Source organism: Rhinolophus hipposideros, assembly GCF_964194185.1.
Source record: "Rhinolophus hipposideros genome assembly, chromosome: 11".
NCBI classification, from domain to species: domain Eukaryota; kingdom Metazoa; phylum Chordata; class Mammalia; order Chiroptera; family Rhinolophidae; genus Rhinolophus; species Rhinolophus hipposideros.
Window position 1 is genome coordinate 21,437,593 of NC_138057.1, and position 26,755 is coordinate 21,464,347.

The 26,755-nt window shown below is 33.8% G+C and overlaps 1 protein-coding gene across 1 annotated transcript in view; it reads right to left on the reverse strand.

Annotated features, from left to right (window-relative positions):
• Window positions 1-1,528: 1,528 nt before the first annotated feature.
• Window positions 1,529-26,755, reverse strand: part of CNTLN (centlein) — a 253,310-nt gene continuing 228,083 nt past the window's right edge. The window contains exons 24-26 of the mRNA XM_081065244.1: window positions 15,197-15,382; window positions 12,588-12,665; window positions 1,529-2,891 (exon numbers count right to left, since the gene is read on the reverse strand). Coding sequence (XP_080921370.1) covers window positions 2,790-2,891; window positions 12,588-12,665; window positions 15,197-15,382 — 366 coding nt within the window. The 3' untranslated portion in view covers window positions 1,529-2,789. The remainder of the gene's footprint in view (window positions 2,892-12,587; window positions 12,666-15,196; window positions 15,383-26,755) is intronic.

Here is a 26,755-nt window from a genome sequence, read left to right on the forward strand (position 1 = left end):
TTGTTATGGAGCAATAGATAATGAATAGGCCTGCGTTTTAGAAATTCTTTGTAAAACCCATGGTGATTACTGGGAGTTCTTTCTCAGGTTGATCTGGAGAAAAGTTATATGCCCTACCCAATCCCAATTATGCTGTTCCCATCAACCCATGCTTTTTGAAAAGACCACAGAAGCAGGTTTTGGAGATAGAAAAACAAAAACATGATCAATGTGATCAGGGAGAGAATGGAACTTAAAAAGAAAAATATTACCATTACACACCTATTACAATGGCTCAAACAACAAATACCAACACCAAGTCCTGAAGATGAAGACCAATTTGGTCTCTCAGATATCACTGCTGGGACTGTCAAATGGTGTCGTGTGGGGCGTCCTGCGGGGTCTCAGCTCCTGCTCCCCATATAAGAATGCAGGATATAGTGAGGCCAAAAAGGAACACCCACGGAGCCATAAGTAGGGGAGTCATATCACTATATTCTCGCTGGCGGCATCCGCCTCTCTGCAATCTGCTCTTGCTAGCTCAGCCACCATCTTCTGGCTAGCCCCCATTTTCCTGCTAGGGTAGCCACAGCAGTTATATTAGTGGCCAATGGCTCACTGGTTACAGCTGACAGCCAATTAGCCACAGCTGATGGCCATCCAATCACAGTCGATGGCCATTTAACACCTGAGCCAGCACCTTTCCATGTGAGGCCGAGAGCCTGGAAACTGCTTTCTGGGGCTCTGTCCCCACAAATGGTATAGTCACTCTAGAGAACAATTTTTCAGTTTCTTACCCAGTTAAAAACACCCTTACTGCATGACCCAGCAATCAAGCCTATGGGTATTTATTCTAGAGAAATGAAAACGTGTTCATATAAAAACTTATACATGAATATTCATAGTTACTTTATATGCAACAGCCAAACCCTGGTGTATTAGCCAGGGTTCTACAGAGAAACAACCAATAGGATGTGTGTGTGTGTGTGTTCTTTGTGATGATGGAACAGCTCTGTGATAGTTATACAATTTCTACGTGACAAAATTTATAAAATTATACCCCCAAGAAAAATGAATGTAAAAACGTGTGAAATTCCTAAGTGGTCTATATTTCAGTTAATAATATTTTACCAATGTCAGTTCCCTGATTTTAGCAATGTAGTGTGGTTATGTAATGATGATAATATATTGCATTCATTTTACCATAGGTATAGTGTCACTGTGTATAGAACAGAATATTTTGCCATCTAACTAAATAGCAAAAGAATCCACACTCCACCATGTCTTAAAAGTGTAACATCTGACAGTCATTTTTCTTTTCTTGTTTTGACACAATGGGTATACACTGGTATTTAAAAAAAAAATCAGTGTGGTAGTATTTGTGGCACTTGAAATGCTGTCAAGTTATAACTGTGTCACTGTGATTTGCAGTGTGTCAAACAGTAGTGCAAAGTGATGAGTGCACCATATACAGTCTCTGCCGCGACTACTCACTTCCAATACTGTAGTGTGAAAGCAGCCATAAACAATACGTAAATGAATGAGCATTCTGTGTTCCAATAAAACTTTATTGATGGACACCACAATTTGAATTTCATATAACTGTCACCTACTACAAAACATTATTTTTCTTTTTAAAAAATCACTTGATAATTTATCACTTGATAAAACCATTCTTCGCTTATAGGCCACACAAAAACAGGTGGCAGGCCAGATTTGCTTATGTGCCATAATTTGCCAACCTCTGCTTTAACCTCGTGGGACCTATATTCTAAGAATGAGGGAGGAAAACAATAACAAGAAAATAAGTAAGGAAACAGATAAAGATAATTTTGCATTATAAAAGAAATGAAATAATAAGATGGCCAGGGAATTTGTCTCTGAGGGAATATGAACCTGAATGGTGAGAAGGAGCCAATCATGAGAAAAACTGAGTACAGAGTATTCTAGAGAGAATAGCAAGGGTAAAAGCCTGGAGGCAGGCACAAGTTTGGTGAATTAAAGTAACCAGTCAGGTGTGGCAGGAACATAGTAAAGAGGTGATATAAGGGGGGAATATTTGGAAATCTAAATAAGGATGCCACCATTGTTAAGAATTTAATTAGTTGACGACAGTAGGATCTAGTCCAATTTTATACACTGGGTTTGTGGTCCTTTGCTAATTTACCTGGCCACACAAAGAATTATGAACTTAAAAAAAGAAAGAGAGAGGAGAAAATGTTTTTATTTTTGCAAAATAGTTCTAGGAAAATACAGTATCCCCTATATAATCCAGTATGGTGAGAACAGACATAGTTGGATCACACAATTTATTTGATGAAATGCTCATCTTTAAATTATGATGCTTCATTTTATATTTGCTTACAGTGCAAGTATGTTGCTCTTTGGATGATTTAAGGACATTTATAGCATTTTATAGGTTTATGTAAAAAGTCTAGTTTCTTTATAAAATTTAAAATAGTAAGTCTGTTTAATTTTTTTTTTTTTAATATTCAGACCAATTTGTGTGTGCCAAGGTTGTTCTAATTTCTTCTAATGCACTGGAAGGAAAATCATTTTTAAGTTTGCATTGATTTGTGGCAATATTTGTACTCAACAATCAAATGCTACACTATTTCCTTTTAAATGGCTATGCACTTAATTAGTTTCACTTGTTCAGCAATTAATTACTTTTAGAGAAATCTTATTTTGGTATTGAACCTGACTATTGATAGTTGGAGCAGATTCTGTATCAGGAGTGCGACGCATGTTTTCCAATCACACCAGATAAAAAGTTTTCACATTTGAAAAAAAAGTTCTCTATTGGAATATCATCTAATATCTTTCATAATTGTGAAATATCCTTCAACTAGTTTCTTTCTTTCATTTATTTTCTCCAGCACTGCTTCTAGTAAATATGAGGCAAACGGAAGCTGTAAGAGAAACACAGAAAAAAAGATTATCAAAACTCTATATTTTCAGTTCGAAAACATACACTGAATACCATTAAACCATTAGAACTCAGCTATCTGCAACTTTGCACCTACTGGGTACCCTACTGGGCCTCTTTTCAACTGATCTTGCTGGTTAGTGTGGGTCATTTTGTCTTTTATAATAAAAATGATAAAAGAGCAGAAGTAAAATGAAAAAAGATAAACGCCTTATTGAACAATTCATGGTTTACTGACCATGTTAATGATGTAATCTGCAATACAAGCAGCTAAGCCATTTATCTTCAATCAGCTGATCAATAGCAGGTTACAGTCATCTCTGGGGCCCACAGGCCCACGGAAGTAGTACTATATGTTCATCACTCATAAAAGAATGAGCGAGAACTATCAATACGCTTGTCTGGATTAGAGCTGAACATCTCAAGAGTTGTAGGGTAAAATTTCAGAGGAAAAAAATGGCAAAAGTATACCCATTGATTAAGTGGTTACAGAAGTTTGTTTGGCATATCAAAGTGTAATACACATGTTGCAAACTGCTGAGTTGATGAAATGTAGAGTATATTTTTAAATTTCATAATTTATATAACTTTTCTAGTAAAGTTTTATCGTTCCTTCTGCTTCACTGGGTTGCCTGTAGGACTCAATTTGAAATGTTCCCCAGTTACCTCCCATAGCCCCAATCAACTTCCTTTTATTCTCCTTCCTAGCTACCTTGTCTCACACAAGAGATTTATAATAATTAAGAAGTTGATTAAATCATTTTTTGATGGCTGTATTTTCTCCTGAACATATTAATGAGAATGCTTTCACACACACACCCCTTCCCTACAGAGAACAAACATCAGGCCCTTTTTGGTGCTAGAATGCCCACTATCACTGGTCAGCATCTGATTGCAGACAGCCTGCTGCCCTCACGAGTGGCTCAGCTGTGCCCAGCTCCGCTATGCTCAGCTAAGGCGATTACAATTAGCCAAAACAATCAGAATGGTTCTTTCCCAAATTTGAACTGGGGGAAAAAAGAAGATTGGCCAGTGGCAGTGGAAACAGGCCAGACAGGCACCAAAAACAAAAAAGAAAGAAAAAAAGAAAAAAACAAACACACAGTTTACATAGGCCATGAAGGAGAAATAGAGACCAAAGCCAGTCCACAGAATTGCCTCAGATCCCAAATAGCTTTCTAGTTTAACTTCCTTCTTATCTTTGTAATTAACTGCCTTCTCCATTAGGAAGTCTGAGTCTACATCAGGACAGACTATATCTATAGTTTACTCATATGTCAGAAGCTTCACACATTTGTCTGGATGGAAACTTACCACTATAGAAAGCATAAGATACCAAAATATCACATTTGTTCACTTCTAAGATACAGGTGAATGTAAGAGACGCACATTGACTTAAAAGAAAAAAAAGAACAACTTTTTCGGTGGGGGGAATAAACCTACCTCTTAAAGATACCCATACTGCGCATGTATTCCAATTTCGGAAATGTGAAAATGTGGGGAAAATGCATCTTAGAATCAATGAAAACGAATATAGATTGGGTAGATTTACAACTGAAACTACACTTAAAACATGACATGCTTTGGAAAAAAGTGCTTTAAAAATTCACATGGTTTGTTTATTTGCTTATCACATTTTTTAAAACTCAAAATGTTTTAAAAACATTAAGAAGACTGGGAGTCCTGAACTTTCTGCTACTTTGGAGTCCAGTGCAAGTTTATTTCATACAGGCAGTTTAGAGTCAATTAAATTCTCTCTATATGGTTCTAGAAGGGGCTAAGGCTGCCCAGAACTCTCTCAGATATGGAAAGCACAATCATTCTCTTCCTGGTAGGTTTTTGCAGTTGAAGTAGCAACCTGAATGGCCAACTGCAACGATCCTTTGTCAAGTGCCCTGTCAAATAGATTTGAAACAACAAACCCAAGAATTGTGCTGCCTCAGATTTCATTTTGAATGGAGTGTTCCAGGGACTACAAAGTCAGAGAGCCTGTATGATTTCTTTCTTTCCTTGGATCAAAAAGGAGAAGCGATACTCCTGCTTTGTCAGCGCACCTTACACAGGCTTGAACTCCTCAGCATAAAGGGAAAATGGGCAGGTGAGGAGTTGATACTGCATGAGATTTCTTGGTCGGGAAATTCAACTAGGACATCAGAACAACAACTAAGAGTTTTGCATGGTCTTAAAGTGGGTCTTCCTAGTCGTTCTGGCTGTCCCTGTTGCAAAAGGTGATTGTTATTACAGGAGGGACTGCTCCTGATTTCACATAGATTTTTGGCTTCTCTTACATGGAAACATCTACAGAGATCTGCCTTTAGCAACTGTTAGGCCACTGACACAATCTCAAAGTTATCACTTACGCTTACAAGTTGTGGCTTTTTTTAGAGGCGTTTCTGTATAAAGCTAAGATATGAATGATGGTTGCAGAGGTTTGAGAGCCACATTGGAAATGGAACAGCCTAAAGACCATGACTGTAAAGCGTGTACTAGGTCGGTGCAAAAGTAATTGTGGTTTAAAAGGTTAAAAATAATTGCAAAAAACCGCAATTACTTTTGCACCAACCTAATAGGTAACTTAGAGCATCAGCGCTCACTGTATTCCTAACAACATGAAATTGAAAAGATCTGTGTTGAAAGAAAATAAAACAAAATAAGGGTTACTTTTTACATCTAAAAAACAAGATTAACATTTTAACCATTTTCATTCTTGTTTATAGTTCGAAAACTATTACCAAAAAAATATATATATGTACATATATATTACTTTTAAAATGCAAATTAGTTTTAATCTAGCTTGAATCATACTGAAAGTAAAGATATTTTAAGTATTATACCTGTTTTTACAAAGGATATGATTCAGTGAGACTGAGACTTTAGTAAGAAAGACCAATATAGTTTGATTAGTATAAAATGAATGGTGCAAATTTAGTACAAATAAATATTCATACATACATAATGTATATATATATAAATATTTATGTATATACATTATGTATTTATATATGTGTATTATACACACATATTTAAATGGATAGTATAGAATTATTATCTTATAATTAAAAGATTGAACTTGTTACAATGACCAAAAATGCTATCAGAAGGAACAATTAATTTATAATTTAAATTTGGCACTGAATTTTGAATAGTTCCCTAAATTTTGTTTGTATTCCTGACACATATCATATGTATATATATCAGAGTTTTGCTGAAAACTGACACACAGAGAAGATTGCATTTGCTAAACTTTGATAAAGGCTATGATTTGTTTTCACTTTTATTTCTTTCCCCAATTTTTTTAGTGGTAAAATACACATAAAATTTACCTTTTTAACTTTAATCACGTATCTTTTTTTGCGGAAACATGAAAGTAGGCTTGAAATTGTTAAATTAAAAAAAAAAATCCCAGCAAGACTGTTAATGGAGAATTTTAAACTCTTGCTATTTCTGCAAGTTGTGAGAAATCTGTGTGGGTGACTGAGAGTGTGGGTTTATATATGTGACAGAGGGTGAGTGTGTGAGTGTGCATGTGTGTGTGTTAAATGCAACACAGAAAGCAACAGAGTAAATGTGTTCAGAGTTGTAAGAAGAAATTGTCAGTTAACCTTCAGGCTGCAAGTTACGCTACAAAAGCCAGAGAGATTTATAAAACACTTCTCACTGCAACACTGAAAGGCATTCTATGGAAGGCAAGCATATTTTGCAAAGATGGCACTGGGGAAAGAGCCATTTTAAAGTCCAGCATTTGCAAGACCTGAAGCAACTAATAGTAGGAAGAGGGATATTTAAAGCTAAAGAAAAACTACAAGTCTGTATTCTAAATTCTCAAAAACTTAAGGTAGAAAAAAAGAATTTTTGTTATTGTCCCAGTACATTTTCTTGTATTGGGACAAAGTGGACTAAAATGGACTGAAAAAATCCAGAAAAGAATTAGCAAGTAACAGAGAATAAGGCAACAACAAAACAAAATGATGACACATTTTCTAGCCATTCCTGGCTGAGGGTTTTTATACAAATCCTGGTAAAGGACCATATTGTGGTTATAGCTGTATATTGTTTGTCTTAAACAAGGATACATATTTTATTATGTACACCCATAATTCTGTTCAAGTTAATTATTTAATAAATTTCACAGTTTATGTATTTTAATTATTTGTTTATTGTTCTCCATCCCCAGAAATGTAAGCTCCTTGATGGCAGGGATTTTTGTCTCTTCTGTTCACTGCTGTACACCCAAACCTGAAACAATACCTGACACTGAGTAGGCACTCAATACATGTTTTGAGAATGAACCATAGCATCGGTTCAGATTTATCTCTACTAATTCTTTCCATTGCCTTTGTAAAGTCCCAAGAACAAAGGATTATTTCATGTACTACTAAGTCCTGAAAAAACCCAAGTGAACTTTATTATAATTTTGAGGATCAGAATGGGCAGAACAAATAAACAGTATCTCTTTGAGGGAAGAATATAAATAACTGATTTCTTGTTTGGATATGTGAGGAGAAATATCAATTACAGTATAATAGAGGGACATCTCCTTATGTGCCAACTGAAAAGAAATAAATTAAGTAAGAAATAAAACAATTTATCTCATTTGTTCATAGTTATGACCAGTAGACAGAAATTTAAATTCAAGTGCATTTAAGGCAATCTCTGCTAATGGTGGTGGACATCACATATGTGATATGAGAACTTCATTGAATTGACTTTTAAATGTATTCTCTTTTATTGCTCTTTCAATATGTCTCATATTAAGGAATTCATTTTTTTAAAGGAGATGTAGTTTATATAACATAAAATTCACTATTTTAAAGTATGTAATTCATTGGTTTTCAGTTTATTCACCACTGTCTAATTCCAGAACATTTTCATCACCCCAAGAAGGAACCCTGTACCTACCGGTAGCCACTCTCCATCTCCCCCAATACTCGCAACAATAATTTACTTTCTATCTTGATAGGTTTACCTTTTCTAGATATTTCTTATCAATGCAGTTATACTATGCTATATTATATGCCTTTTGAGTATGGCTTCTTTTACTTAGCATAGGTTTACAAGGTTCTTTCATGTTGTAGCATGCATCAGTCTTTCATTCCATTTTACGGCTAAATAATATTCCATGTATCCATATACCTTATTTTGTTTATACATTCTTCAGCTGATGGACCTTTGGGTTGTTTACACCTCTGAGCTATTATGAATAATGCTGTTATCAACATTCATGTAAAAGTTTTTATATGGACATGTTTTCATTTCTCTTGAGTAAATACCTAGGGGTTGAACTGCTGGGTCATATAACCTCTATGTTTAACTTTTTGAGGAACTGTCAGACTGTTTTCTACAGGGGCAGCACCATTTTATATTCCCACCAGCAACAAATGAGGATTCTAATTCCTCCACATTCTCCTCAACACTTGTTCTTGTCTGTCTTTTCTATTATAACCATCCTACTGGGTGTGATATATACGAGTATATCTCATTTTGGGTTTTGGTTTGCATTTTCCTAATGGCTAATGGTGTTGAATATCCTTTCATGTGCTTATTGGCTATTTGTATATCTTCTTGTAGAAATGTCTATTCAAATCAGTTTCTATTCTTTTTGTTGTTGAGTGGTAAGAGTTTGACATGTGGTAACAGTTTAACTATTCTTAAATAGTTAATTTTCAGTGAGAAAAGCTGTACAGAAACCTGGGCTGAATTAGTGACAAATCACAAATCCTTGCATATTGTTGATGGAACATACCTACTAGATTTTCCATGGCTTTCAATCATTGACATCTCCTTCCTACGAAATCTGGTCTACCTCCTTTGATCCCTAAAACTCTTAAAGGTATCATAATTGTTCTCATTATGTAGGATATTAAACTCATCCATCTCTGGTTTCTGCTTTCTGACCACTTATCCAATCTCATTACTACTATCTTCTTAGTCACTATAATGAGGATCAAATCTGTCTCATTTTTTCTATTTCTATAGCTAGGGCATGTCCAGGCCATCACTGCCTTTTCCCTAGACTACCTTCTTGTTCGCAGTCTCTTCTCTCTCCAAACCACCCTACATACTAATCTCATGAATCTTTCTAAAGCACAACTCTGATTGCAGCCTCTTCCTACTCAAAAGCTTTTATAGTTTTGTCCCAGCCTACTTTTTCATTTCTGGTTTTTTTTTTTTTTTTCTCCCACTCCCTAAACTACAAAAAAACTAATTTTGGGAGTTCTCCAATCCTATCATAATCATTAATTTGCTTTTTTTTTCTCTGCCATCAATTGTAAGTTTTAAAAAGTATTACATATTATGTACGTTTTACATATTAATGTAAAAAGAGAAATTATTACAAGAAAAAGATGTTCAAAGAAATTATAAGGCAACTATGCCATAAAAAAGTAGGTATTAGAAAAATTTTTTTCTTCTTATTATTAGAAATATGTGGGAATAAAGGGTAAGTGCAGATAAAGATCAATGTATAAAAGTACCAACAGCATCAAAATTACTTGAAATAATGTGGACATATGTTTGTATTTTGTATTAAATATAGGTAAGTTAAAGTTTTAGACCTTTTAGTTCCATATACTTCTGGTTAACAGTAGCAGTAGGTATTATATTATTGTGCAGTTCCATATTGCCACATTGCAGAATAGCTCTGTATTTTGTGATAAATATTTTATCAATATAAATTTGGCACACGAATGCAGAGAAAATTTTCTTTAACAGAAAACAATTCTGTGACCTAATTGTTAAACAAATGATAAAACCACAAGACCACATTAACTCCTATGATCCCACAATTCTATTACATAAAGCACCCAACACAGAGGGAGGACATAAAAGGGAAATTTTCCTATAATTGTATCTTCAAAATATTTTAATAATCAAATATCAATACTGAATTAATTGGTATTTATTTTAGGGAATGTGCACAATTCCTCTAGAGCTTGAAGATTATGCAACCTCAGATACATGGAGCTGTATGCCATAAACTAAATAAAATGTAGGAATGAACAAATTACTCTTTTGCCCACACAATCCTATGAGCATAACTTAGACTCTAAAATAACTAGTGGACAAAGAAAACCTTTTCTAAAATTCAGGACAAATGTAATTGCTGGAATTGAGAGCAAAGAAAAGAAGGCTTAAAAAAAAAGAGAGATGTTTTCTATTTTATCGATTTTTCTCTTGGGCATAATTAGTATGAAGTGACATTCAAATGCAACCAATGAAGTTCCTATTTTTCCCTCACCAAATTCAAAGACATCAGCAAAACCACCTATGTCAGTAATAAAAATAAAAAGTGTTTGACTTTTTAAATGTTATCATACTGTCACAGTGGAATAAAATTAGCTTGAAAAATGATCTAAAGGCACATGCTGCAGTTCATTATGTATAACAGCAACAGCAGCGGTTTCCCAGTGTTCATAAAGGCTGCTCCATTAAATTTACCTCCAGTCAATAATTAGGAGTCCACAAATAAACCTGGGCAATTAAATCAATACTGCCAGGCAATTATATTCCAGAGTCCAGGCTCAGTGGCACAAAAAGGCACTATATCAAACTGCAGTATTAAGCAGTCTACTGCCATTTTCAACAGGATTGTTTCACACTAACTGCCCAGAATAAGCATACATCCAGGTCAGGCAAAGCGTGTGTGTACATCTACACGCGTCGGTCAAAAAATGACTGGTGTCAACAGAGCTTTAATATTAGGTTGGTGCAAAAGTAACTGCGCTTTTTGCAACTATTTTTAACCTTTTAAACCATAGTAACATTTGCAGCAACCTAATAAAATGTAATAAAGATTCATACATATGGATGTGTTATTTTATGTTCATAATGGACAAAATCTCCATATTGAAGAGTCATACAAGTTAAACGTTGAACAATTCATTAAAATGTTTATTTTTATTATTTATTATTTATTTTTATTATTTTCAATCTGAAAGAAAAAGAAAACCCGTAAGATTCCTTACTGAACTCCTTTGATCAGCCAGGCACTGGGTTGGGTGCTGGTGCTGGTCATGTGATATGATTAAGAAATGTCTATTGACAGAAAAAGCTGAGAACCCTATGATTTCACTGATATGTGGTATATAAACCAAAAACAACAAGAGAAGAAGACAAACAACTGAGAAACAAAAACTCATAGACACAGAAATAGTTTAGTGGTTACCAGAGGGTAAGGGGGTGGGGGGGTGGGTGATGAGGGTAAGGGGGGTCAAATATATGGTGATGGAAGGAGAACTGACTCTGGGTGGTCAACACAGAATGGGAGTTACAGATGATGTGATACAGAATTGTACAACTGAAATCTGTGTAATTTTACTAACAAATGTCACCCCAATAAATTTTTTTAAAAATGTCTATTGAAGTGATTCCAGGTACAGTTTCAAAAATATGTAAAACTGATACTAAAACTATGAATAGTTTATGTGTTATTTACTTATTCTTGGCTTTTCTGAAAGCATATGTATTTCTATCTGTTAATATAAATGTAAAATAATTTCATTTAATACCATGTTTCCCCAAAAATAAGACCTAACTGGACAATAAGCCCTAGCATGATTTTTCAGGATGACATCCCCTGAACATAAACCCTAATGTGTCTTTTGGAGCAAAACTTAATATAAGACCCGATTTTATTTTTGGGAAAACATGGTATCAGCCTTTACTTTTAATCTTTACACAGAAACATTTACGCCTTCCCCAAACTCATAGGACAATAATAATACTTTTTGCTATTTTGAGAAATAGGTGTTAGCTGTTTTCATTCCAGTTCATTTTCAAAATAAACAAGTCGGCTGAGCAAAAAGAACTATAATGAAAAAGTTTTAGAATACATTATATGCTGCCGGTGATGTCAAAACAAAAGCTGGCTATGACTAGAAAAGCAGAGTTCTCACCTGCCAATAAACTGCCCTTGATCACTTACAAGAGGGGCACATCCCCGCAGACTATATGTGTATTAAAAAAATACTTGAAAGGGAAGAAAAAGTATCACACAGGTCACAGCAGCAGTCTCCACAGACCCCTCAGGGATTTCCACTCGTCTTGGCCTTGTCATCCTGTATGCAGCTTTCCACTCGGCCCCGAAAATGTCGATAGGAAAATGTTTGAGGGGCCTCTGGTGGAAATTTTTTCATTCTTTCTGCATTGACAGGATGCCAAATCAATATTTACTTCCCACTAACAAGCTGCTCGAGGTCTCAGTAGAAAATATTGTAGAGAATGCGGGAAGACACAGTAATAAACAGCTGTCTGGCTGTGAGGAAAACATGAATTGACTGGAAACAGGTCCATAGTAAAAGGTCACCGAAACCCATGAACTCCTCAGGTGTCCATATCAACCACTAGCTTTAAAGACACATAATACAGAATCTCTTTTCCTAAGAGGGCTGAGAGAATGGATCCCTTTCAGTCCAGCAAGCATAGAGGTTGACTCAATAATTTAATTAATGCATTTGCTAAGACCCATGTTGGCTCTTTCCCAAGGCATTTGCTTCATTTGTTAAGTCCAGTTGTACAAATAGAGAGTTCATTTTCCCGTCTACCTATCGAAATACTTCTTTACCTAGCAGAAGTAAATAATGTGTAAGTGTTTATAAAAAGCCAGACATCCAGTACAGAAATATAAGACTTGGAATTTTTATCTGGAAGTTTTCATATGTGAAGCAGGAAAACAAAATACCTGTCCTTCAAGAAGTTTCTGAACATACAACAGCCATTCCCTGTCATTTTCAGCATCTATCTTTGTCTTTTCAATTTCCTAAGGAAGAAAATTAAAAAAAAAACAAAAACACTGGTGTTAACTGCATTTATATGAAGTTGATCATACCATTAAATACTGAATAAATCCAGAAGAGATATTGGTAGAACAAAGAGTGGCCTGGCTTTTCAAAGTAGGGAATATTCAAATCCATGCTCTTTTAATATTTAGTTTATAAATATTACATACATGTGAAAGATAAATTTATATTTCCATATTGACAATATAATTCAGGAATGTTGTATGTTTGCCTTCACAGTGGAGCTCCAGGTAGGGACCGAGGTGGAGGTGAAAGTGATTAAAATAAAAGTGAAAAATAGGATAGAGCTATATAAAAAAAATTCATTTGCAAGTGACCCTCGTAAGATAACATAAAACCTTATACTCAAAAAACTGACTTCTCAATAGATAACTCAGAAGTGATTGTTACAATTACAGACAAAATAGAACATGGCATGGCTGGTGTAATTAATTGCTTTTTTATTTAAAATACCCGATAATTAAATGACAGGCAAAGGACATTCCAATGTAAATTGTCATAAGTCACTAAATATTTTCAACCCATCAATTATCAAGGTGAAATACTCTGAAAGTATAATATATTTACAAGTGCAGTTGATTGTTTATTAAACTCATGATTAGTTTGCAAAAAAGTGGACTTTTCACACAGGCAAGTTTGCAAACTAACGTTTGTTGAAATTTACTGTATGCCAGGTATCAGGTGAGGCACGTCACAAAGGCTATCACAGGTTTTTACATGAATTTACTAGAGTTCAATGTATAGTTTAAAGAATGTAAGTCAGGTGGTTTGGGCTCTGCTTGGGCAAGCCACTCAACTTTTTAGACCTCTGAAAGATGTGGGGATCAGTCTAGATAGGCTCTGATCTAGAACTAAATCTCGTAAATATATCAGGGTATACTGATCCTTCTCAGACAGTGTGTGTCTAGTAGAGTCTTTTGACTTCCGATTAGGTTGTGTGGTACACACATTGCAATGCTGTGTCCTCAGGCTCCATCCAGACTGCCTCTGCCTAGAGGCAGGGGAGCCATTTATTCACAGATGTGTGTCATCTACTCTTTGGGACTATAAAGAGAGATCCTTTTCTAATCCATTTAATCGAAAAGGACAACTTTTTCTAATTTGTCCATCAAAAGAGGGTCCTGTTTCCTAAGTTGTAAACCCAGAGACGGCATCTTTTGAGGCCATACAAAGGCGATGGTCCTGTCCTCCATAATAGGTATCTGAGTCTGTGTTCACACATGCACACACAAACACACACATACGAGCACACACATGATGGATTTTGCTAAATCTGCTTGTTTTAAAACTCTTAGGCAACAGTGGTGGCCTTAACCTTGAGTTTTTGTTCGGTTTCTCATTATCAACAAATTTTTCATTAATGTCTGTAAATAAGGTATAGTTAACACGCTTGTCAGAGATACTAGTATTTCCTGTGTGTCTTACATTTGATACTATTTTTGATAATACTCGTGTACTTTGAAGTTCAGAATTCAGTAGAAAGCCACAGACACTGGGGACAGGTGCTGAAAATAGGAAACTGATCATTCACTATCCTGTTTACCCACAGGATGAAAGCAATCTCTTTGCAGGATTCCTTTGACCTCTGTTCTAAAAATTCGTGGCAGTTTGAAAACCTTTGCAAGTTGTACATCTTCTCTGCTCCATAAGTATTACACTTTCAGAGGCTGACAGAGGACTGGAGAATGTTCTCATACACACATTTAAGTCTATTATTTTCTTTATTCACAGAACAAATATTTATTGGGAAGCTAACAGTCTCATCATCTCTTTAATCTTTCCAAACAACAAAAAATCGAATATTCAGGTATTAAAGTTCAGAGACTTCACAAGATTGAGTTAAGAACAAGACTGAGTATCCTCCACAAGTTTCACAGAAAACAGTGTAAAAGATGAGTGAGATTCTGCTGCTTATAAGGTAATAACTATGTGAAAAATGCAGTGCCCTCCCCAGGAGATACACAGATACTACTGAAGACTTATACCTATATGTATGTAAATTCACTCAGATGGAGTATTTTATCCAGTTTAAAGCAATAAGCATATGTTTCTTTAACTTGATCAACAATAACTTTTAATTTAGCTGGGAAAGCCAATAGATTTACTTCTTTTAAAATCTCCCATAAGAGGAAAAATCCTCAAATCAATGGTGATCCAGCTTAACTGGCTTAATTAAAAATAGTAACTTACAAGAGATATGATTAATTAAAGAAAATGGAGAAGACAGGAAAGGATAACTGACTTGAATAGTAAACAAGCAATTCTAAAGGTTATATGTACTGGCTTATTTCTATATTATACAGTTAAATTTCTCTAAAGGTTTTTTGAGTTGGTTAATACTCTTGATGTATCTTTCATTGGCATATTAATAATCTTACCTTCATTAATATTATCTTAAAGATGACATTCTAAGAGTTCTAAAACAATAAAGATATGTACTTAAATTCAATGTGCAAAAGCCCTTTATTGATAAATATTTAAATGATCTTACCACTTCATCTTCTGTGTCCAATATTTCCTCTAGATCTGACTGTGAAATGTTCAGGATAGAAGCTGCCAAGGTCTGGGCTTTATGAGTTGAGGTTTTACAAGCGTCCTTATTTCTCTGCATTTTTTTAAGCTCTCTGATTTGTCGCCTTAACGTCTGGACACCAATTTGTAACTCTTTGACCAAAGCCTGCAACATATTGAGAAGAATGTGGGCTCATATGGAAATCATAAATGAAGATAATTCACTCATTAACATAAAAATGTAAAGATACTAGCAAATCATTTTTTATTAGGATTACTCTCATTTTATTTATTTTGAAAAATAATGGATTGCTCTTTATTGTCAGTATGCAGTAAAAGCTCTCTTAAATGACCATTTAACCATCTTGCTGGATTACCCACAGCTCTCTAACCCCTTTTCAGATTCACCAACTAATATCCTGGTTAGTGAATGCTTGCAGCAGGAAGGCTACTTTTCATCATGCTAGAGCACAACTACTCCCACCAGTTGAGGTGATCCGAGAGTCAGTTTTATTTATTTATGAACATCCGGTATATTAGTTGTAACAGTTTAGTTACATAATTCATTTAATTATAACACAAACTGCTGAAATATGACCGCAGAAAGAGAGTTGTTTCTATTTTATTAAAACTGTATTAGAAATGCTTTGGAAGGACTTGATAAAGACAAAATGGGTCAAGTGCAATCAAATCATGTGTGGGCGAGACAACAATACAGAATTGGGGGAAAAAATCATAAAATCTAGGATTGCTTCACAAAAGCCTTTAATTCTCCCTTTGAGAAATAAATAAATGCTAGTGCATACCATGCCTGTGTGTGCATGAGGAAAACACCGCCCTCACTCTGGGCGGACACAGTCCCGCCTTCATGAGAGGAAAGCAGACCGGCTAGATGTTTAGGACGTTTTCATCTTTTGCCAGTTCAAGCAATGTTGCAATAAATAATGGTGCTCATATATACATTTTGAAATATACATATATATATATATAGAAATATACATATATATATTTCTAGGATATATTCCTAGAAGTGAAATTGCTGGACCAAAATGTGTGTATAACTGTAATTTGAAAAGCTGTTAATTCTCCCCCTCTGCAAGACAGCACCATTTTATACCTCCACAAAGAATATATAAAAGTATTTCTTTCTCCATACCATTAACAAACACCAATCTAGCATTTCAGTGTAGTTTGCCTTTTCACTGTATTTTTAAGTTTCATTTCTCTTATTAAAAACAAAGTTGAACATCAGCCTTAGGAGATAGTTATATTTGTTTTTTCTTGAGATAATTATATGTACTTTTCTTAAGAGAAAATTATATTTCACTGTTTCTATTTTTCTTAGTGATTTATAGGAATTCTTTATATATTAGGGAAATTATATGTATATCTGTTGTATAGATCTAAATTTTTTTATACTTTGTATTTTTCTTTTGACAGTAATTATAGTGTTCTATGCCAAGAAAAACACACTTTAAATTTTTTATGTACTCAATGAATGTTTTCCTCTCATTTTTTAATTTAGTGTACCTTAAAGAAGCATTATCCACAAATATATGTGCATGTGTGTGTGTATGTATATATAAACATATATACATATATGTACATATCTATACATACATACATACATATGTATATACATGCATGTATGTATATATATATAATCCAGGGATGCCAAAAAATGATGTATACACATTTTAAGAGATATTATCTTAAAATGTGTATACATTTTTTTGGCACCCTCTGTGTGTGTGTGTGTGTGTGTGTGTGTGTATTCTAACATTGATTTTTTCTGCTATTTTTCTTTTCTTTTTTAGCTTTAATGGTTTATCTATTTATAATCATTTAGAAATTACATAAAATCATACTTAGTTGTACAACCACCACCTATTAAAAAGTCCACCTTTCCCTCAAAGGAGGATCTCACTGATCTCATATGTGTTTAGGTCAGTTTCTGGACTTAATATTTTATTCCATCTCTCTTTCTGTAAGTGAAGCATTATATTTTAACTAATGGGGCATTATAATAAATGTTAACATCTAGTAGGGCTACCCCCCTCTCATAACCCTTCCTTTTTCAGATTTTTCTTGATAATTTTTGCTTGTTTGGTTTTCTGTATGAAATTCAGCTTGATCTTGTTTAGCTTCCATTCCCTTAAAAAACTCTTACTGGTAATTTTATTTGAATTATGTTAATTTTATTTGGAACAGGTTAACATTCTAGTATGTTAAGTCTTCCTAATCAAAGACCATGGTATTTCCTTACAATTATTTAAGCCTTCGTTTGTGTTTCTGAGGATCATATTTAGGTTTTCTCTTTATAGAGTTAGTTTATTTCTGGGGATTTAACTTTTGGGGAGGTTGTTTCTAATACTGATTATTGTTTGTATATATAAAGATTGTTAATATATATTTAGCTTACCAAAGTTACTTATTTATTATAGGAGTTGTTCAGTTGATTCCTCTTTAGCTTCTAGAAATTGAATCATATTTGCAAATACTGACAATTTTATCTTCTATTTTTCAAATTTTATACCTCTGATTTCTTTCTTTTCTTACTGCATGAGTTACTAAGTATTTCCTGAATAATATTATATAGTAATACTAATGAACATACTTGACTTGTTCATGGGACTCCTTCTACTTCCGAGGAAATACAATGCCAGCTTTTGAGTTGAGAGCCATATTTTACTATATTTTAATGTATTAATATATAATATATACCGTGTTTCCCCCAAAATAAGACCTAGTCAGATAATCACCTCTAATGCGTCTTTTGGAGCAAAAATTAATATAAGACCCGGTCTTATAGTAAATTAAGACCGGGTCTTATGTAGTATAACATAACATAACATAACATAACATAACATAACATAACATAACATAACATAATAATTTTACTTTTATTTCTTATTAAAAATGGATATCAAATTATCTTAAATCCATATAAACTAGCATGATTTTTCATCATAAATCTATTAATAAGATTATTAACAATTTTCTTAGTTTAAAATTATCCTTGTATTTCTGAAATTCCACTGACTGTGATACATTATTATTATTATTTTTGTGTGTGTGTGCTGCTGAATTGTATCTGCTAATATTTTATTTAGGATTTCTACACTAGCATGAGATTGACTGGTTTTAATTTTGTGTAATCTTCCCAAAATTTGGAAGTCATCTTTCTCTTTCCATATTCTATAGCAGTTTTAATGAAACTGAATTTGTCTGTTTTTTATTGACATAGTAGCAGTCATCTGAATTCGGCTTAGTATTTATCTCAAGGGAAGGTATTTTTTTTATCTGTTTTGATTTTATATTTCCTGTAGAGGGAGTTTTGGTACATTATATTTGCCTAGAAAAGTATCCATTTCATTCAGGCTTTCAAATGTATTTGCAGAGACTTGAGCTAAGCAGTGTGACATGACTGTATTTTTATTCTGTGTCTATGCTTTTTATTACTTACCACTTGTTATTTTGTAGTTTTACTTTCTCTTTTTCTTAATTATGTAAGCTAAAGTTTCATCTATTTTGTTGCTTTTTCCTTTTTTCCCCAAAAAACAACTCTTGTATTCATTTATTAATTCTACATTCTTAATTCACTCATTTTATTTCAATCTTTAGATTCTAGTTATTTAATTGTTGAGGTGAATGTTTATTTTCATTTCTTCTTGTTTATGAATATAAGTATATAAGATTATAAAACTTTAGAAGTGCTTTAGCTGTAGCCTATGGGCTCTGATATTTCTAGGACCTTATTTTTTTAGGTATATTCTGCAATTTGTTCACATTCCCTTCTTAACCCAAGAACTTTTTTTCTTTTAAATATTTAGGTGGTAGTTGACCTCTGTTTACTAGTTTTGCAATTAATGGCAGTTATATTGCATTATTCTCAGAGAATGTTATCTATACTATTTCTACTTCTCAGAATTAAGTGAGGTTATCTTGGTGGTGTGTCTCGGGTTACATCACCTGAAAACAGACTCCGAGGTGAAGATATGCGTGCAGGGGAAGTGCATTAGGAACAGCACATTATAGGAAACGTAGGGAAGCAGGATTGGGTAGAGGAAAATGTTGACCTGCACTGCAGTTCCAACAGAGGTTTCATGTCATCTCATAAGGAGCTCTGGAGCTCAGATAGCCTTTCAGAGTTGTCTCATCTTTGCTTTTTTCCTCTTATACATGACATGAACTTTTTATTTGGCTGTTCTTTATTATTTTCAAGTCCAGGCACTTTACTAGAACATATCCAGGGTATGAAATGTTAGATCAATTTTCCATGGTTCATGTTATGTTCTTAGAAGTCTTCTTATTTCTGAAAATTATTTTTGGATTATAGCTTCAATATTTGTTCTGTTCCATTATTTTAGTTTTTGCCTTTGAAGAGTGCAGTTATACACACGTTGAATCTCTGTCACTTGCTTCACAAATCCCAATTTTTAAACTGAGGCATAATTAGAAGGAAATAGTACACACATTTTTAAGTATTTAGTTTAATGAGCTTTGACAGTTGTATGTATCTATGTAGCGACCACTCTGCTCAAGATATAGAACATCTTCATATTCCAGAAATTTCCCTGATGCCCGTCCTAGGCAAGTCTTCCCACACACAGACAGGAACTGTTGTAATTTATATCATCGTAGAGTAATTTTGCTTGTTCTAGAATTTCGTATGAATGGAATAATATACTATGTACTCTTTTATGTCTGACTTGTTTCTTGTGTTTTAAAGATTCATGGATATTGTTTTGTGACTTTGTAATGTGTTTTCCTTTAACTTATATTAAATACAATGATTTAAACATATTTATAAACTCTCGTATATGAAACCAGCAATACATTTTTTGCTGAGATAATTTTTTTCTCTTCTTTGCTTCGTCTGCTAACTTGCTTTCATCTGCTCCTATGTGTCAACATCTTTTACCTAAATTCTTATATTTATTTCCACTTAAGCATGTACTTTTAAGGGGAAATTATTTCATTAATATTTTAATTAACACTAAAGTATAAATCTGCATTGTAGCCACATATAAGCCATGGAACTTATTCTCCTGCCATCTCCTGTTTATTTCCTTCATTCTTATTGATATATATGTGTAGATACAGTGTTGGTTCATTTCTCAGGACACGTTTTGAAAGAGAAAAGTTTTTTCTAGATCACCTATTTGTAAAAAGTTATGTGGCATAGGGGCCTGTGCTATTTTCCAGGCTGGTGAAATTTTACCTATGAATGTATTTATTTATTTATTTTGATGAATTCTATTAGCCAGGTTATTTTTGTTATGGTCTGTTTGGTTTTTTACAATGTAAGGAGTCTCTTTTCTTGGCTATTATGGAAAAAGCTGCTTATACCTCGTTGTAATTCTTGCTTAAGCCCTGTTTTGTCTTCTTGTTGAAGGTTCTAGGACACTCCTATCACAAGCCATACAGATCCATTCCACAGTTGCAAACATGGGATTTAGGATTTGCACCTCGTGTGACCTTCATCTCTGGCGAGTACATTTTCACTTGATTTTTCAGAGGTCTCCAGCACCTAAGTATTCTTTCTATGGTGTCCTATTTTTGCTTCCTTTTTCACGTCTTCAATCTTACCTATTTTTGACTGCTCTTCCATGTATTTTGAAATACAGAGTTTTAGCTGTGACTATGTTTGCTGTAAAAAGGAGTTGAATTTTTGTTTCTCATTGGAGGGAGTTATGATTTCAAGGGAGAGAAGGGGAGAAATGATTTTACCCCTCTGTAATCAAGTCACAATTCCCTAGTGCAGTTTTCTCTAATATTTTATTATGAAAACGTTCAAACATATAAAAAGTTTAAAGAAGTGTATAGTGTATAACCATGTACCCATTACCTATATGCTACAATTAACTTTTGCTATACTTGCTTTATCACATACCTATCCATCTTACTTTGTTGATGCATTTCAAAGGAAGTTGCAGATATCTTAGTTCCCACCTAAACACTTCAGCATTCACATCATTAACTAAAAATCTAAACATTTATTTATAGTTCTTACTACTTTTTGAGATAAAATTTACATACAGTGAGATGCACAAGTCTTAATTGTAGTTGTATGAGCTTTGATAAATGAAAACACTGGGTACCACACTCAGATCAAAGAACATTTCCATCACTCAAAAAAGATCACTTGTGTCCCCTTCCTAGTCAACTCCTGACCCTAGCTGTAAGAGGCAACCACTCTCTTGTATTTTTTCTCTATAGAGTTTTGCCTGTTCTATAAATTCATATAAATAGAATCACACAGAATGTACTATTTTGTGTTTGGATTCTTTCACTTATAAGGTTTTTGAGATTCATCCACATTGTTATATGAATAAGTAGTTCATTTTCTTTCATTGCTGAGTTGTATTTCATTATATAATTATAATGCTGCTAGTCCATTTTCCTTTAGATCGATACCTGGGCTGTTTCCAGTTCTTGATATTATGAGTAAAATGGCAATAAATATTTCTGTATACATCTTGTGTGTATGAGTGTACACGTTTTCCTTTATCTTTGGGTAAATACCTAGACATAGAATGAGTTATATGGTAGGTGAGTGTTTCATTTATTAGAAACTACACAGTTTTCCCCCAAATCTTGTACTACCAATGATGGATGAAAATTCTCCATTCTCCAGATTCTTTCCAACATTTGGTGGCTTACGTATATTTTCTTGAATTTATTCCAATAATTTTGTTTTTTTTTAAATGCGATTGTAAATTGAAGATTTTCATTTCATTTTCCAATTGTTTATTGCTAATACATAAAAATACATTTGATTTGTATTTTGACCATGTAATCCATGAAATGGCTACACTCTCTTGTTAATACTAGTTGTTTTATAAATCTTTAGGATTTTCTACGTAAGGAATCATGTCTTAAGAAAGAAAGTTAAAAGCAGCAAGAGAAAAGCAGTTAGTTACCTACAAGGGAGCTCCCATAAGACTATCAGTTGATTCCTCAACAGAAACTTTTGAGGCCAAAAGGGATTGGATGGAAATATTCAAAGTGATAAAAAACAAGGACCTACAACCAAGATTACTCTACTAAGCAAAACTATCATTTAGAATTGAAGGACAGATAAAGAGCTTCCCAGTCAAGAAAAAGCTAAAGGAGTTCACCAACATTAATCCATAATTACAAGGAAACTTAGAGAAATTTCTTTAAGATAAAAATAGATAAAGAATATGAATAATAAAATGGCAATAATTACATATCTATCAATAATTACTTTCAGTGTAAAAAGAGTAAATGCTTCAATCAATAGATAGGGTGGCTGAATGGACAAGAAAAGAAACCATATGTTGCCTACAAGAGTCTCACTTCAGATTGAAAGACACAAGCAGACTGAAAAAGGGATGGAAAAAATACATTTCATGAAAATGGAAACAACAAAAGGTGGAGTAGCAATACTTATACTAGACAAAATAGACTTTAAAACAAAGGCTATAACAAGAGACAAAGAAGGACCCAGTAATCCCACTTCTGGGTATTTATTCAAAGAAACCCAAAATACTAGTTTGAGGAGATGTCTGCATCCATATGTTCATTGCAGCATTGTTTACAATGGCCAAGATGTGGAGGCAGCCTGGGTGTCTGTCGATGGAAGAATGGATATACAGTAGGAGATATATGTATACAATGGAACATTGCTCGCTCAGGGAAGGGAATGGGTTCTTGCCATCTGTGACAGCATGGATGGACCTGGAGGGTATTGTGCTGAGTGGAGTATTTCAGACAGAGAAAAACAGATACAATGTAATTTTGCTTATATGTGGAATCTAAAGAAAAAAATAAACAAAACAGAAACAAACTCATAGATACAGAAAACATTTTGATGATTGCCAGATAGGAGGGAGGTGAAAAAGGTGAAAGGATTAAGCAGTACAACTTGATAGTTACAAAATAGTCCTGGGAATGTAAAGTAAAGTATAAAAAATATAGTCAATAATATGGTAATAACTATGTATAGGACCAGGTGGGTACTAGACTAGTCAGGGGGATCACTTCTTAAATTACACAAATGTCCTTTTCAGGAAGATGACACCAAAAGCGAAAAGGGAAACACCTGTCCCCCCACCCCAAAGCCAAAGCTGAAGCCAAAGCCAAAGCAAAGGCTTTGAAGCAAAGGAAGCAGTCCTGAAAGGTGTCCACAGCCACAAAAAAAGAAGATCTGGAAATCACCCACCTTCCAAAGGCCCAAGACACGGCAGCTCCGAAGGCAGCCTAAATATTCTCAGAAGAGCGCCCCCAGGAGAAACAAGCTTGACCACTATGACATCATCAAATTCCCCCTAACTATCGAGTCCTTATGAAGCGGAAAAAACACTTGTGTTCACTGTGGATGTCAAAGCCAACAAGCACCATACCAAACTGGCTGGGAAGAAACTCTATGACATTGACTTGCCCAAGGTCAACACCCTGGTCAGGCCTGATGGAGAGAAGAAGGCATATGTTCAACTGGCTCCTGACTATGATTCTTTGGATGTTGCCAACAAAATTGGGATCATATAAACTGAGTCCAGCTGGCTAATTCTAAATACAATTTTTTACACTGTAAAACAAACAAACAAAAAACATTAAATTATACAAATGTCTAACCACTATGATGCATACCTACAATTAATATAATATTGAATGTCAACTGTAATTTTAAAATTTAAAAAGAGGGGGAAAAGGTACAGGGGAATAAGAGGTTCAAATATCTAGGTATAAAACAAGTAAGTCATGGGGATATAACATATAGGCTAGGAAATATAGTCAATAATATTGTGATAGCATAGTATGGTATCAGATGGTTGCTGCACTTATCATGGCGATCACTTATTTAGGTATGTAAATGTTAAATCACTATTGTGTATACCCAAAACATATAACATTGTGTGTTAAATATGTTTTAATAAAAATCTTTTAAAAAAAGAATGATGTCCTAGCAGAGAAATGTAAATCAAAACAACAATAAGATGTCACCTCACACACATTAGGATGGCTACTATCCAAAAAAAAAGGGGGTGGGGGAGGAAAATTACAAGTGTTGGCAAGAATATGGAAAAATTGGAACACTTGCACACTGTTGGTGGGATTGTAAAATGGTGAAATTTTATTCTGTTCCAATGCTCTATGCATCTATTTCTGTACTAACAATGGTGTTTTATTTACTACAGCTTTATAACATGTTCTGATGTTTGTTAACAAAAATCTTCCTCTCCCTTCCCATTCTTCTTCTTCAGCCATCTTCATTCCCTCTTTCAGTAATTTTTTTGGAATAACTTTGTCAATACCTGGGTCTGCACTGATATTTAGATTGATTTTGGAATGAATTCTCACATTTACATATTGGTTCTTCCCATTCAGAGAAGGAGCACATCTATCCATTTATTTAGTTCTGTTTTATGTCTTTCAGTGTTTTATCGTCTGCTTTATAGGTTTCTTGCATTTCTTGAAAGGTTCACTCCTAGGTATTTAATAGATATTTGTTATTATAAATTTGAAATTTTAAAATAGCATTTGAATATATGTTATTACTTGTAAAGGCGACTTTATTTTGTATGTTGACTTGTATGGAACTCATTTCTGAATTATCTGGTTATTTTAATAGTTTGGGATTTTATTCTCTTATATTTTCTAGGTATACAAACATGTCACTGACAATCAGTTTGGTTGTGTACACCCCCATAATTATATATTTTCTTGTTTATTTGCATTTCCTACAACCTGTACATTAAGCATTAATAGTAGCAATGAAAGAGACATCTATGCCTCATTCCTAAGTGAAATGGAAATTCTTCTAATGTTGCAGATAAAAAAATGATGAAACTTTAGCTAGATTTACTATGAGAAAAAAAGAAAAATCAAAGAAAATTAGAAATTAAAGAAAAGACATTACACCTGTTACTGCAGAAATACAAAACATCATAAGAGGCTACTATGGACAATTACACACCATCAAATTGAACAACCTAAAAGAAATGTATAAATTCTTAGAACACACAACCTACCACGTAAGACTGAATCATTAAGTAATAGAAAATCTGCACAGATCAATAATGAGTAAGGAGATTGACTCAGCAATCAAAAAGTTCCAAAAACGAAAAGCCAAGGACCTGGTGGCCTCCTCAATGGTGAATTCTACCAAACATTTAAAGAAGAATTAATATCAATTTTTCTCAAATGCTTCCAAAAAATTTGAAGCAGAGATACAATACTCCCAAACTCCTTGTATGAGGTCAGCATTATCCTGATACCAAAGCCAGACAAGAGAAAAAAAAATAATTACATGCTAATACCTTTGATTAATATAGATGTAAAATTCTCGCCCCCCCAAAAAAAAATACTAGCAAACCAAATTTAACAACACATTAATAGGATTATGCATCATAAACAAGTGGGATTTACCCCTGTATATAAGGATGGGTCAACGAATGCAAATTAATAAATGTGATATATATATACTACATTAACAGAATGAAGGATAAAAATCATATGATCATCTCAATAGATACAGATAAAATAATGGACAAAATCCAACATCCTTTCATGATAAAAATTCTCAACAAAATGGGTATAGAAGGAATATACCTCAACATAATAGAACCCATGTATGACAAGTCCACTGCTAACATTATTCTGAAGGTGAAAAGTTGAAAGCTTTCCCTCTAAGATCGAGAATAAGACAAGGGTACCTACTCTCAGCACTCTTATTCAACAGAAAACTGGGAGTCCTAGCCCAAGCTATTAAGGAAGGAAAAAATAAAAGGCATCCAAATCAGAAAGGAAAATAGTCTTTCTTTGTTCATGACATGATTTTACATTTATAGAAAATCCTAAAGACTTCACCTAAAACCTGTTAGAACTAATCAACAAATTCAGTCACGTTGTAGGATACAAAACAAAAATTAGTTGTGGTTCTACTATCCACTACAACAAAACATCTGAAAAAGAAATAAAGAAAACAATTTCATTTATAATAGCACCAAAAACAATAAAATCTCAGGACTAAATTTAACCAAGGAAGTGAAAGATCAATAAGACATTGATAAAGGAAACTAAAGAAGAAACAAATACATGGAAACATATCCTATGCTCTTGGAACAGAAGAATTAATATTGTTTAAATGTCCATACAACTCAAGGCCACCTAGAGATTCAATGTATTCCTTATCAAAAGTCCAATGTCACAGAAATAGAACAAACAACCCTAAAATTTGTATGGAACCACAAAAAAATCCCTGAACAGACAAAGCAATCTTGAAAAAGAACAAAGTTGTAGACATTGTATTTCCTGATTTCAAACTACATACAACTCAATAGCAAAAAAACAAAACAAAAAACAAACCAAAAAAACAAGTAATCCACTTTAAAAATGAGCAAAGGATATGAATAGACATTTTCCCAAAGAACACATACAAATGGCCAACAAGTACATAAAAAGGTGTTCAACCTCCTAATAATCAGGGAAATGCAAATCAAAATCACAATGAGCTATCACCTCATACCTGTTATAATGGCTATTACTAACTACACAAGAGGTAACAAAT